The sequence below is a fragment of the Pituophis catenifer genome, unplaced genomic scaffold (assembly GCF_029215685.1).
Source record: "Pituophis catenifer annectens isolate HBS135680 unplaced genomic scaffold, rPitCat1.0.hap2 SCAF_2, whole genome shotgun sequence".
In the NCBI taxonomy this organism is placed as follows: Eukaryota; Metazoa; Chordata; class Lepidosauria; order Squamata; family Colubridae; genus Pituophis; species Pituophis catenifer.
Window position 1 is genome coordinate 125,255,023 of NW_027256882.1, and position 15,131 is coordinate 125,270,153.

The window sequence follows — 15,131 nt, forward strand, 5'->3', positions numbered from 1 at the left end:
TCTTGCTTATTGATCAGACATGTTTGGGATGCAATCGATTGAATTCTCTGTGTTCCAAATAGCCTCTGACATTACAGATCCCATCAAACTCCTAGGGGAGGGAATGTTGGGACTCTCCATTATAAAAATAATCATACGAGGTGAATGATTTCATTGTTTTTCACTATATGAGTAAGAATTGTAAGGAACATTCAAACATGCAGGCTTCACACAGTCCAGAAGAGACTTTAATGCTTAGAAATAGTATTTGGAATTATCTCACTTGAGAATTTCTATAGCTCTGAATTCTTAGACGTTTGGTTGGGTTAGGAAACTGCAGAGATGAACCTGACAAGGGTGACTTCAGTAAGAAGAGAAGAGGTTGAAAAGCATTTAGCTGAGCTGTGAGGCTGGCAAGCATCTGTCCAGATGGCTGCATTTCTTTAAAAGAATGAGCTTGCAAATGCAAAACAAGAATGGGTCTGAAGACACAGTCTGGCAGTGATTTATTGTTTCTCTGGGCTAAACAAGAAGCCTTAATTGAAAAACATGAGAGGTGACAGTATGTGAGCAGATCTGGGAGATGGAATTTCATGAAATATCCTGCCTTTGGGACAGTCCTATTGCCAGGTTTCGTTAATGGATTATGCAGCCTAAATCTGTGCGGAAGGAATGATCCACCTTGAAATTGGGGTACCGATCAAGTTGGCTAGTCCAGAAAGCTTAGGTCTAGTGATCAGGAATAGTAAATCTTAGTGTATTGGTTGTTAGCGTTACCCTGCTGGAGGGGATCAGTTAAGACCATTTAGGCAAATATTTGTTTTAGGGAAAGACACTTATACAATATTTGTATTTGTATAAATGTATGATTGGTTGGTCCTGACGTTTCTGTGGAATGTTCCGGAAACTGACAGAATCAATATACTGCATCATAAACTGTTGTTTTATAGTCCCAACTGCAGCCATGTGACATTACTTAGCTCAACTTTCCTGGGCTTGGAAACTGAACAAGATGGTATCTAGTTAGAATTTACATGGGATAGTACCAGGAAATCCTAAAATTATAACACAGAGTAGAAGATTAAAAAAAAAACTTGAAGAGGGCAATGTATGTATTGTTGGTAAAACTTTTTTGTTGTTTTAATATTTTATTTTATTAAACCAATTTATATTTAAATATTAAACCAACTTAAACCAACCACCTGTCTCACAAACGAGCAACAGAGCTAAAACAGTTAATAAATACATTAAATGTATTTATTAAAAACAAAGCCAAAACAAACAAAAATAGCAGAACCATCTCACTAGTTCACCCATCCCTTGGGGTCCTCAGGCCTTCTGATATAACGAGGTCTTGAGGGACCTCCAGAAACTTTAGAAGTGATGAGGCCAACCTCATCATACAGGGGAGAAGATTCCACAGTGCACACACCACAGCAGAAAAAGCCCACTGCTTAGAGCCCACTAAACCCATAATATGTCTTTGTTGCTGGATCTGATAATACAGGTAGATAAAATTGAGAAAAGGTGGTCCCTCAAGTAAGTCCTATGCCAATGAAGGACTTTAAAGATCAAAACCAATACCTTGAACTGGACCCAGAAACCAATGCAGTTCATGAAGCAGAGGTGTCATATGTGTTCTACCAGAAACACGCACAGCTGCTCATACCATTACATTTTACACCAAAATTTGTAGTAGAAGTTTCCAGATAATGAAGTTGTAGTTTCCAGGCACTCTTTGAGAGTATCTGGTCCCATATACAGTGTATTGCAATAGTCTAAGCAGGAGATGACCAGGGCATGAGTGACTATGAGTGGCTCCTCCTCATCTAGGAATGGGTGCAACTGGTGTGCCAGACAGAGTTGTGCAAAAACCTTCCTAGCTATGACTGCCACCTGTTTTTTGAGCAGGAGTTGTGAGTTCAGAAGGATCCTCAGATTATACACAATGTCTGCTTGGGATACTGTGACCTCATCCAGTACCAAAGATAGGACTTAAAATCCAAAGCCACTCCATTTTGCCAGCGTTCAGCTGAAGCCTGTTGCTTTCCACCTAGATCCTCATAGCCTCCAAGTACCAGGATAAGAGACAGCATCACAGGAGCAGAGATGTCTAATTGATAATAACATATCTGAGGATACATCACCCCATGTCAATGGATGAGCTCATCCACTGATATGTAGATGTTCAATAGAAAAGAAGAAAGCACAGACCCCTGTGGAATCCCATGAAGTAGGGGCTGAGGGCAGGATCTCTCTTCTCCAATCACCATTGACTGGAATTGATCCTGGAGAAAGACAGTGAACAAGCACAACACTGTGCTACCTACCCTTAGTCCTTTGGGTTGATCCAGAAGGATACCACAGTCAATATCAAAAGCTGCTGAGAGATCAAATAAGATATGGATGGATGCAGCTGTCAGCCATAGAAACCAAGAATAACACGAGTAATAGCTCAGAGTACTTTTTAAATATTGTCTATAATAGCCAGAATCTTGCCACACTAAAGTATATTCTGCATGACTGTCTGATAAATGCTATGAAAAATTAGGGAGGATCTTTTCTGTATCTCTTTCTGCATAGCAACAATTCAAGACTGATATGTCTCTTTGCTCCTCCCTCTTGTAACTCATTGCTAGATTCCTTCACATCAACAGAAAGATGTTGGCTTCCTGATACCAATGGCAATCAGAGTTATTACCAATTGGAAGTATTAAGTTGTATCACCATTGGATGTACAAACATATGTGACAGATCCTACTGAACAAAGCAAGTTCCACTTTCCAATGGAGAATTGTATATCTTTCAGCTGTTTCTCTAATAGGTGGTGCCCCAATTTGGGCCAACATAAATAAGTTCCTTTATAGAGCATATAAAAATATATCTAGAGATAGTCCAGAAAGGAGGAGCAGTTGGGCTAAAAAAAAAAAAAGCGGGGGATGTTAGCTCTGTCATTTTGGATATCTACATCCTAAATCCTCTGCCTCGGTTCAGCCAGAGCTTTATCAAGCCCAAAACAGATAGTGCTGACAAGGTGAGACCACAGTATGCCAAATCATTAATTGAGAATAAAGAGATTATGCTAAAGTTTACACCTCTGAATATAATTGGACTTCTAAGACTGACCCTCTTATTCAGAATTAGAGTGAGTAATGATGGATTGGGGAAAGTATGTTCAGATTCCAAACTTGTTTACAAACTAATTGGTTGGTCTATTGCCAGGTCATATTTTCCACTTTTTTTCCTTATTCCATCAGAAAAATGGATATAACATTTTCTGTGAAAAGAAAGTAATGCATAGGGGTGACAAGCAGTAACTTTTAACATTATAAGAAAGATCTCATTATCTGATTTATCTATGTTAATAAATTGATCTATTCAATGCAGGCTGTTTTTGTGCTGTTGATATAGCACATGACCTTGTGATGTTTTTTTGAAAGTTTCATTGCACTGAAGCCAGATTGAAGCATTTGTACATGTTTTCCTTTTTTTCAGGTTGCCCACAGAGTCTCCCATCTTCTCCTAATTCTGCTGAACCAGAGGGACAGCGTTTGGTTCATAATGGAGCCATGTCATCAGAGTTCCTGCACCATGGTGGAGGTGGCAGAATCCTGCTCCTTGTCTGTAATTTAGCTGGAACAGGGCAACAGGCTGTGAGGTAAGCCCTTGTAGACAGGAGGGCTCTTTCTGCAACAGGGTCTTTCAAAAACAGGCACTTGACCTATTTTCCTGCAATCAGGGAAAGGAATCAAATGGACTTGCAGGTCCTAGGCAAAAAGCTGTACTATATTCCTCCCAGTCATTTATTAACCAGATAACATCTTACAGCTAAGCTTGAGTGCTTATTATTTTATGGACGTGTCCGTAGATTTTTCAAGCCATCCAAATGGAAATGGAGCTGTCATTGATGTCTTTCATGTTAGTGTTTAACTTCTCAGTCTAGCCTACAATGCTAGTGTTCCTTGGAGGTACCAGATAAAGTTGGTCAGATATTGCAGCTTAACTGAGATACCCATTTATTGTTCTTATAAACTATTTAGATTTTCCTGAGCAAGATTAACATATTTCAAAGTCAGGTGCTCTCCAAAAGAATATGAAATGCAGAAAAAAAAAGCATATGCTAAAAAAAGAGTTCTGTGCAGATGGCTCTACTTACCAGAAGACCGATACTAGTCATGCAATATGAAGGGGGAAAAAATCCAATTATTGGTTGTAAGGTTGACACCTCTGCTGCCCAAGAGGTCTTGAGTTATTTCAACAATAAAATACAAAATTACAAAAAAGCCACATGGATAAACAATATAAAGTTATCAAAAATACAATTGCAGACAACGGGTCCCTTAGGTCAGATGGCATTCCACTTGCTACTGAGGATTATCTGAGGATCTTTCAAAGTACTAATTTATTTTTAATTTAAAGGCAGTACTTGAGTACCGTGGAGTTGGTGAACAAATAATATTGGTTAGGCTTTGTAGATAACTGCTTAGTATGATGGTTATGCAAGTTTATGTTCCAACCAATGATGCCAAAGAAGAGGAGGTTGATATGTCTTATGATCAAGTTTAGTGTGTAAGAGACCATGCAAATAAGAGTGGAATGTCAAAGTTTAAAACAGTAAGGAGAAAACTGTAGTTGATTGTATGGCCTAGGAAACAGAAATGAAGCATGAGAACGATATATCAGTTTTTGCCAGTTCAATGATTTTTTTCATCCTAATATGTTGTTCAAACAACCAAAACAAACCTATATATATGGACCTCACCAAATGGAGTACAGTATACGTAGTTCAAATGGACCGTATTATTGGAACAATGAAGTGGGATAGCTCATTTATAACGGTAAAGATATGAGCTTTACTGTAGAACATGTGAGCTGACGGTAGAACAGATCTAGAATTACTGGTGTGCAAATTCTAAATAAAACTAGAAGAACAAGACTTATTGTCTTGTTATATATTGCTTAGCATATTGTAAGCGCCCTGAGTCTCTGGAGAAGGGCGGCATATAAATCAAAATTTAAAAAAAAAAAAGACAGCCAGGTTCCACAACATACTCTTGCTCATATGCCTACCATTTTCAACATCAGGAATCACTGAAGTCCCATACTCATTGATAGGGAACCAGAAGAATAGTGGAATGAAATAAAAAGATTTGTTAAGGATAAGCATGAAAACAAACTGCCAAATTCCAAGAAACAGAAGAAAGCAAATTGAATGTCAGAATAAATGGTAGAAATTGCCAAGAAGACACGCAAAAGCCAAGAAAGACAAGTCTCAGAAAGAAATGTCAAGAAATTCAGAGAGCTGTTTGAAGAGACAAAAAGCAGTATTGCAACAAAAAAAACAAAAAAAATGCAAAGGCACTGAAACATGGAAAAACAAGGAAAACCTTCCAAAAGATTTCTAAACTCAGAAGGAGGCCCAACCTCACACAGCTATGCTATAAAGGATGCCAGGAGACAAAAGATATTCAAGAAAAACAAAAAAAAGGTAGAATAAGTATACTAAAATTCTGAACGGTAGAAATGTCAGCTTCCAAGATACCTTTGAAAATATTTTCTATTTACAAAAATTTCTAGTTCCTTAAAAATGAAGTTAAATCAGAATTCTAGTCATGACCAAGTTAGAAGACTATAGGAATTGGTGGAAAAATCTGCAGAAATATCTCAAGTAGAATGAATAAGGATTCTCTCTAAACTGTATTAGCAAGTCAGGAGAGTGACACAATGGCAAAGATTGGGAAGATGTCAGTCTATATATCAGCACAAACGAAAGGAGACTTAACACAGTGCACAAAGTAATGACAACAGGTGTGGCCGCCTACCTTAGAATTGACAATTAAGATAGTGAAGTGATAGCTCTGCCTTGTAGAATCAATACCAACAGTAACGGAATCAGCAGTCAAGAAGCACACAGATTAGCACTTGGCAGAGTAACAGTGAAGGTCTTGAAAAAGTATGTCGGATACTGTGATGTGTTTATACCTACAAAAATCAGAATTGTGCAAGCAGCGCTCCCTGTTAAATTCTATGAAAGCAAAAGTTGAACTTTGAAGAGATAGGATAGAAAGAATATTGACACTTTTGAACTTTACTATTGGAAAAGACCCCCGAGTATACTACGGATAACCAAGAAAACAAATTTGTATAACGAAGTTCTCATTCGAGAGAAACACAAATGGCATGTGTCATATTATTGTATTTTGGACATCTTTTGTGAAAGATGTCATCTTTTTTCATTACTCTATATAACTGGGAAAGATGGAAGGAAAGAAAAACAGAAAGGATGATACCAACAAAGATAATTGGGGAGTCTGTGGGTACATTGCTGGAAGATCTGAAAAGCCAGGTCATGGACACATTATCTTGGATAAAATCTTAATGTTTTTGCTATGAGTTAACAATGACTTGAAAACATGAAATCAATGGATGCCACTTCTTATGCGATCATTTGTAGTGTTTGTGAAAGAACCTCTTTTCATCTCTCTCACTGGGGGTCAATGACAACTCACCGTGGCCAACTCGCCACAGAACAACTCACTGCAGGACCAGAGTTACACAAATATCAAAGAAATGATGGCACAGAATCATTAAAGAAAGGACACAAACGAAGGGACAAAATGAAATGTGAATGGCAAAAATTAAAATGTTTTTTTTTTATTTATTTTAAATAATTAAGTAAAATTGTTAAACTGGTCCACAGTGGTGGTGAGTTGGCCCTGACAAGTTGTCACGTGGCAAATTGTCCCATTCCGCTCACAGGTGTGGTGGTTATTCTGTAGGACAAAAACCAGGTTTCCCCTTATTGTCCCCAAAGCTGACGGAAGTGCACTAACCACATTGGAAGAAGACTCTGCAGCAGAGGGAAAGACCTTCATGCTGAAAGGTAGCTTACTTGTTTCCCTCAGGATCCCAGATCTGCAGGGTTGCTGATTAGCAGCCAGATAAGCAGCAGCTGGGCTTGTTAAGCACAGTTTCCTTTGTGTTATTTGGCACAACACCTGGATTTTGTAATGTTAATGTTAAGGTCTGATAAAGCAAGTGTAGCATTAAGTTAATAGACTCAGCTTGAGGCAATTGAGTTAGAACAGTAGTGGTGTTATTTCTGCCAAATCCCTGCTATGCAGCTGGCCTGGAGCAGGAATCCTGATGGTCTGGACTATGTTTTGCCCATTTGGGTTATGTGTGTTTCCCCCCCCTTCCTTTCAGAAACACTTTTTTTCCTCTTGCTGAAAATGAGGAACCACACTCAGTAGCATGGCTATGAGTTGCTCATGGGAGGGAAATTGAATGCCAAAGCACTGTAGGCGGATAATGAATTCACTGTGCACATCCCAAATGTCATTAAGTAAGTCTCTGCATATTTGCAGTGGCTAATAAACTATCATCGGCTGGAAACAGCTTGTGAGATGCTGAGCTTTATGGCTGATAAATTTGTCTAGCAATATTTCCGTATTATGTAGGCAAGCTCAGCCCATCTTCTCCATTCTTTTTCATGGGCAAGAAGACTCATTTTTAAACATTTGGTCCTTTCTGTTCTACTTTTTTTTTTTTTTAGTCAAAGGGGTAGTGCAGCCCAACATGTAGAATAGACAGAAAATTCATAGTTTTATAGTGATAGCAGCCAGTACCAAAAAATATATATGTATAGAATTTGGCTACTGCCACAGGAAGAAAGCACAAGATGTGCCTTAAGATTTCTATTTATTGTTGGTTTATTTATCAATTAGATGTTTATGCCATTCTGTAATTAAAGTTTTCTGGGCATTTCTTCTATATTGCAAAAGCAGGGGTGAAATCTAAATTTTTTTGAAATCTATTTTTTTTCTGTGGGCTTAATTAGTGGGTGGGGCTTGGTGGTAAGGTGACTGGGTGGGTGTGGCCAAGTCAATGTCACTTCTTTGCCCTTTTTTAACCTACAAAACACAACACAACACAACTGGCTCACCCACAATGTAAAAGCAGCTGTGCTAGACTCAAAATGGCCCCGCAACAAGCAGGAACCTCACACAGCCACAAAAAGCCCAAAAAAACAACTTTCACACTTTACACACACAAAATTCCACATACAGCTTTGTGAGATTTTGTGTGTTTGTGTAGTTAGAGTGAAACACTACAGAAACACACTAAATCTCAGAAAGCTGCACTAATTTTATTTTATTTTATTTTATTTTATTTTTATTTTTATATAAAAGCAGCTAAATTTAAAACTTCCTAAACTTTAAATGGCTAGGTCTAAAAAAAGAACAACTAAAAAAAACCCCAATTAACTATTTTTTTTTTAAAGCTCCCAAAGGGGAAAAAAACTTACCCAATAGAACGGGGTCTCCAACCTTGGCAACTTTAAAACTTGTGGACTTCAACTCCCAGAATTCCTCAGCCAGCTTTGCTGGGAGTTGAAGTCCACAAATCTAGGCAGAAAGGCAGGCAGGCAAAAAGCTGCTCACCGATGAGATTGATTGCAGGCAGAGAGATTCAGTTGCTTGCTGATGCATGGATTGCGATCGTCATGCGATCAGCAGCTAAGGTAAGCAAGCTGGAGGCTGGGGGGGGAGAGCCTTCTCTGTGGGGGCACCTACCCTCTGGAATCAGTTGCCCCCAGAGATCAGGAGAATCCAAGACCTCAGTGCCTTCCGCCGTGCCCTTAAAACCCACTTTTTCCAGCAAGCCGGGCTGGCTTAGGAAGAAAGTTTTTAAAATTTTTAAATGTTTAATTGGTTTGTGGTTTTTTAAATTTTGGGCCAAATTTATATAGATTTTAATTGTTTTTAATATTTGTATTTCATGTTTTTAATTCTGGCTGTGCCCCGCCCTGAGTCCTCAGGGAGAAGCGCGGTATATAAATTGAAAAATAAAATAAATAAAAGAAAGAAAGAAAGAAAGAAACTTTTTTTCTTTTACATGGCTCTGGCAATCTAAGCTGAGTTGCCTGATTAGCAGGCAACTCAGCTGGGATGTCAGAGCTTGGCTGGTCAGAGCCATTTAAAAGGAAAAAAAGGCTCTGATGATCGCGGGGCTCAGCTGGGCATGGGGGCGGGGGCAGGGATTTTTGCTACAGGTTCTCCGAACTGCCCGCCACCATCACTACCTACTCGTCCGAGCCAGTCCGAACCGGGAGCATTTCACCCCTGTGCAAAAGTATGTCTGAGTTTAGGTCTTTAAAACAGAGAGTATTCTGTTTGTAAAGGAAGACCATTTACCTGGCTTCTTTAAATTGTTCTTAATTTTCTTTTAATGTCTGTGGAGTATTGTGAGTTGCACAAGCAAAGGGAGGGAACTTGAAGAGTTTCAGCCTGTCAGTTTCACTGTCAGGGACAGAGAATTGCGAGAATTAGGCTCCTACCACCATAGTCTTTAAGGCCCAGTTTCCAATAGTACCTGAAGCCCTTTTCAAAGGCAAGAGTCAAGCACTTCAAATCAAAAGGTGGAATTGTAGGCTCCCAAATCCCAAAGTAAAACATGTTTATCTCTAAAAGGAGAGGAAATGCTTTCAAAACAAAAAAAGCAAAATAGATTAGGCATATAAAAACAGCACCAAACTATCTACTATTTTCTAGGCTTGAAATTGGAACATGGAATTGAGTTATATTTGCTTTTAAATATAGAATCAAGAGAAATTGATTCAATTCCATATGATTTTCTTTATGCCAAAGGAAAAAACACTCTGACAATGCAAATCTTGCCTTCTCCAAATGTTTACCACAGATGGGCTAGCTAAGCCTGGCTTTCTCTAAAAACAATTATCTTCTTGATTTTTGAAATAAAAAAATATGATTTAGTTTTCTATTTGGGCAATGTTCACAGTCTGTAAGCAATCTCACCCCTAGGCTAAATTTTTGAAACTCCTTCCCTGCTGCCTATCTTTCTTTTTCCCTAGAGTTTTTATATCATATCAATTTAGAAAACATTAAAAGAAATTTCTGATCAGATGCTAACTAAATTGTAAGATTTCCAGGTAATATATTTAAATCAAAAGAGATACATATTATCTGATGTATTCATGTTGTCCCTAGCTGTACCCATTTGTATACTTCAGAATTGAAATGTTTTCCATGCCTTTAAATTTCTTTGGAAACATCAAAATATGAAGGTAATCCATATAAAAGACGTTTTCAGTGGGTTAAATCTCCCAAATAATATGATATTTGGAGCAAAAATCCAAATGACCACTAGGTGGCAATACAGAGACCTAGAAAAACTTAGTAGCAAAGCTCTTTGCTCCTGATACTGTCACTGGATTTTTGCAAGTCAGTTATGGTAGCCCTTAGTTATACATATTGCTTGGTTTTATAATGACACCCTTAATTGTATTTGTTTACTTATTTCCCCAAACTCTTATGCTTTTTTTTAAAAAAAGAAATAATTTGCATTTATTAAGATCTGTTGAGATCTCTCCAAAACAATAGAAGGATGATTAATACAAAATTAATGTAGATAATGAAACCAAATTTCATTAAAGTTATTTACAGCATGTAGATTATACATAGATATGTGGGACATTTTAAATGGCTGGGTAGAAATTAGTGCTAATTTCATGTCTGAATAATGCTTGAGACTATTGAAAAGAAGAGATGGGATATGGGAAGAAGAGATTGTCCTTATTGTAATTTAAGAAGAGATGAAAAGTTATTAAAACTGTTTATATGTGTGATGAAGGTTGGAATGGAAGTCATTTCTTTATATACTGTATTTATTTTCCTTTGCTCTATATTTACTTTTCTTTTTTTTTCTGTGTATCTTTTTCTGTTCTGCACCTTTACTCTTTCTTTCTAATTTTGCATTAGTTTGTTAGTTTTTACTATTATAATTATAATCTTTAATAAAATTACCTGGGGAAAAAAAGAAACTATTTAAAACATAGCATTCAACAAAAGGTATGAATTATTACCTCACCCCACCCAAAAAGGAAGAGATGAAAGAGGCACAGATTTGTTAAGAATCCTTTCAGTTTTATGAGTAAAGATAATCTATAATCTGAAAGCCTAGGGACTTAAATTTGTGGAAGTTTCTTTATTTGTAAGTGCAGATTTGAAGAAATGATATCTTGTGGGATTTGCTTTGTCAGGAAGATGACCCACGATGCACTCTCCAATTAATGCATCTTATTATGGTTATCGTATGCAAAAATAACCTCCTCGTTATATTTTTAGGTGTTTCTCTTGCCTTTTGCCTGTACCAGATTTTTTTTAGCTTTGTGGGTGGCCTAATAATAACTTAATTATTTTAGAATGTACTTTGAACTTCATGTTTTGAAAAACAAATGTTTTAATCATCAATATGTTCAGGGTTACGTAAGAACAAAATTTCAGTTTTCAAGCTGGTATATGAGTAGTTTAATGATACAGTTCTCAGTATCATTAGCAGAGGGTGGGGGGAGCCCTTGTTTTGCTTGTAATTTTGATGCCTTTTGATGAATGTATCAATTTCAGCACTTGCTGTGTTGATACTGTTTTCAGTGGATAAGTATCATTTAGCATGGTTTGTCTTCATAGGTCAGGGGTCTCCAACCTTGGCAACTTTAAGCCTGACGGACTTCGACTCCCAGAATTCCCCAGCCAGCTTTGCTATAGTTCTTTGCTATAATTCATATAATTCTGGGAGTTGAAGTCCGTGAGGCTTAAAGTTGCCAAGGTTGGAGACCCCTGCCATAGGTGGATGGAGGTTCAGGTCCTTGACTTACAATAATTTGTTTAGCAACCATTCAAAGTTACGGTGACGTTGAAAAAAGTGGCTTTCCGTCAGTCCTTAGTCTTATGCCCATTGCAGCATCCCCATGGTGACATGATCAAAATTTGAATGCTTGTCAACCAGCATGTATTTATGACAGATGAGGTGTCCCAGGGTCACCATTTGCAACCTTCCCAGCCAGCTTCTGGCAAGCAAAGTGAATTGGGGAAGCTGGTTCAACTTAGCAACGGATTCCCTGATGAACAACTGCAGTGATTCACTTAACAACCGTGGCAAAAAAGGGTCATAAAATCAGGCACAGCTCAGTTAACACCTTGCTTAGCAACAGAAATTCTGGTTCCAATTGTGATTGTAAGTCAAGGGCTAACTATAATTAAAGCTTCGCTTTCTTGCAGATGTCTCTAGAACAAATGTAGCCCCTTATCGTGCATAATTAATGCTGTTTGGGTTTTTTTTTTTTTCAGATTTGGCCCTCCGCTACTGATGCGAGAAGATAGAGCCATGTCATGGGAACAGCTGCAGCAATGTATCCTAAGCAAAATGCGCTATTTGATGAGAAGAGAGGCCCAAGTGCAGGTAAGTCTGTCCTGATATCTCAGTCAAATTGTGATTATAACAATTTACTAAGGAGAAGGGCACAAAAAACTATGTCTGAGTTCATAGGCAGGAGACGGCTCTTCATTCCTTTGTAAGTGCTTAAGCCAGAGCAAAACCTGTTTTGAGTTTTACAGTTTACACAGGCGTATTTCCTCAAAATCATTTGAATCCATGCCATTGATTTTTGTAGTAAACACTCTACTTTACCTCCAAAGTAGGTAAAGGTTTCGCCTTGTCCTAAGGAATGGCCTATGTTCACTCTTCGAAATTACAATGAAAAGAGTAATTATCATGCCAATGTTGCACTAGTGTTTGTGATCTTTTCTTAGGTGTCAGGATACGAGACCTACTTAATGAGATTTTATGAACTGTGGTCTGATACAGAAGAAGCAATAGAAAAAAGGAAAGGGAGGAGAGGGGAGAGCTGGGCAGGGTGGAACTGTTTTTCTTACTTTTGTAACTTAGAAACTTGTGATCGCTTCCTGAATTCACTTAGGGACAAATGAGTCATTTAAAATGTTATATTTTTCCTGCATGGCTCGAGCCTTCCAGAGTTGTTTTAAGTGGGTAGAGTTTTAATTAAATTATAGCTGGTTAAATCATAATCATTTGTCGCAAGGGACCTAAAATTAATTTCCTGTGCAAAATGAAGATTGATAATCAAATCCAGATTCAGGACAGTCACTTTTAGATGCTTGCTGGTTTCTATTTCTTCTACGTGATTATTGCTCTTTAGCCTCTCGGTGGAGAAAGTGCTTCTTTTGAGTCTATTAATCCCCTCTGCTCTGCCATTTGAAACTTTTGGAAATAAAAAGTTCAGGAATAATGAAGGAGTTTCATGTACTAGTTTCATGTACTTAGTTGAACAAATATTCTCACAGGATCTATAATTATACCTTTCCATTCCTTTCCACGTTCATGCTGAATGTTTGATAGGAGATGATTCCTTTATAATGTGCAAATGAAGTAGCCTTATAGATAAGGAAATATATATTGCGGAGTCTCCTGTGAGTAGGTTACGGTGGCAAGTAAATACTTCATTTTCAGTTGAAAGTGATGCTTTGCAACCTGAACGTATCCATATGGCTGCTTTTAGTACAGGTAGCCCTTGCTTACTGACTGTCTTGTTTAGTGATCCTTTCTAGGTATGATGTTTTTTTCTTTTAAAAAAACCGCAGCATTTACAACTGTCATAGCATCCTGTGGTTACATGATCGCCATTCGGGCATTTCACAAATGGCTTACAACAATCCAAAATAACAGAGAAAAAGGAAGTAAAATTGTAAATTGCAGTCACATAATGTTTTGATTAATGGCTGTGGCAATTCACTTAATGACCAAAGGAGAAATAAAGTCATAAGCCTGTCATGGTCACGTGATTTTCTGCAGTGCTTAGTGACTGATTTGCCAGACCAACTGTCCACTAAGCGAGGACGACCTGTAAATTTTAGACAGGGGCTCTATTCATATTCTTGCAATTCCAAAGCTTCTCTTCCAATATGGTAGTCAAAGCCATGTGTAGTTCTGATGGGCAAGATTTGACACATTACAGTGTATTGCTGCATTTCAGTGCTGTTTTTCTCATTCTCGTGAATGACAGCTGTTCATTTCAAAGGCAGAAGGTCAGTGAGGTATAAGCACTGGGGATTAAACTGATCCTGAAGTTGCTTAGGACTGAGTGTATTCACTTACCTTGTTTCCAGATAGTTTTGAAAGAACTTTTCAAGGATTTTGTTTGTGGATAACTGGATATGGTTTGTTTGTGGTTTATTTTGCACTTTGCCTGAAAGCAGGTGCATTATATTGTGTTTTTGTTTTATTTATATTTCTGTGGCATAGGGATGTAATAAGAGCAAGAAAATAATACACTTTTTTTTTATCATGTTGACCTCCAAAGCCTTCTGGGTGGTGACAAAATCTGTAGGAGCTACATTCATGTTAATTATGGCAAAACCTGTAGGAGCTATGCTCATGTTAATTACACTTATAATCTTGGCCTCAAGTTGGCATAGCAGATGCAAAATTTCACTGTGCTTCCAATGAAGCCACTGGGCACTGCATCATATAGGGCTGATGCACAAAATAGAATACTGTGATTTTTGTTCTCAGCAGCTCTTCTGGGCCCAGGAAATCTCAGCATCCACAGTTTTTGTGGCAAGTTTAGAGATGCAATAATAAATTTAGGAATTCATTGCTACAAAGAGGTCACCTGTTGTCCTCTAATTTCTTTGTAGGAATCTAAAAAGTCATGGGTTGTCAGGGGTTACTCAGATATAAATGAAAATTATTTTTCCCATGCTCAAAGACAACTAGATTTCTTCTTTTTTGCATATAAAGCTCAGTTCTGCATAAGGGCTCCAAAGCTAACCCTGATGTGATATACTTCAGAGTAAGGAGATGCATTATAGGCATAGAAAGGGATTTCTGGAACATGGTTTTCTTATTAAGACTTTTGAAAGTTCAGTAACTTCAGGATTGCTTTATAAATAAAAGAATGAACAGCGTGTTATGTCTTTTGTTCTTTCATCAACATATTTCGGAAGTTAAGAAAAACTCTATGGATGTATCCACATTGCAGCATTTCCAGTTGACCCATCAACTTCAATGACCAGTTGCCCATCATGAACTGTTTGGAAGAAAATAATGCCACTTCTTAAGTCAATTAGTGCATAGGACCACTTGATTCCAGGGGCAGTATTAAAACACGTCATTAGCACATTAGTATGCCATACAATTTGCTCAGTCTTACTGCCAAGATAAAAATGAAGCGACTCTATTTATTTCTCCTCTAGAGATTCCTACTTAGATAGACTCAAAAGCTATGCTTAAAATCATATTCACTGAATATTGTTGCATATGACAAGTCTGGT

At 37.7% G+C, this 15,131-nt stretch overlaps 1 protein-coding gene across 1 annotated transcript in view; it reads left to right on the top strand.

Moving 5' to 3' along the window:
• Positions 1–15,131, top strand: part of USP43 (ubiquitin specific peptidase 43) — a 109,671-nt gene that overhangs the window by 72,766 nt on the left and 21,774 nt on the right. Inside the window, exons 7-8 of the mRNA XM_070934494.1 lie at positions 3,475–3,637; positions 12,129–12,240. Coding sequence (XP_070790595.1) covers positions 3,475–3,637; positions 12,129–12,240 — 275 coding nt within the window. The remainder of the gene's footprint in view (positions 1–3,474; positions 3,638–12,128; positions 12,241–15,131) is intronic.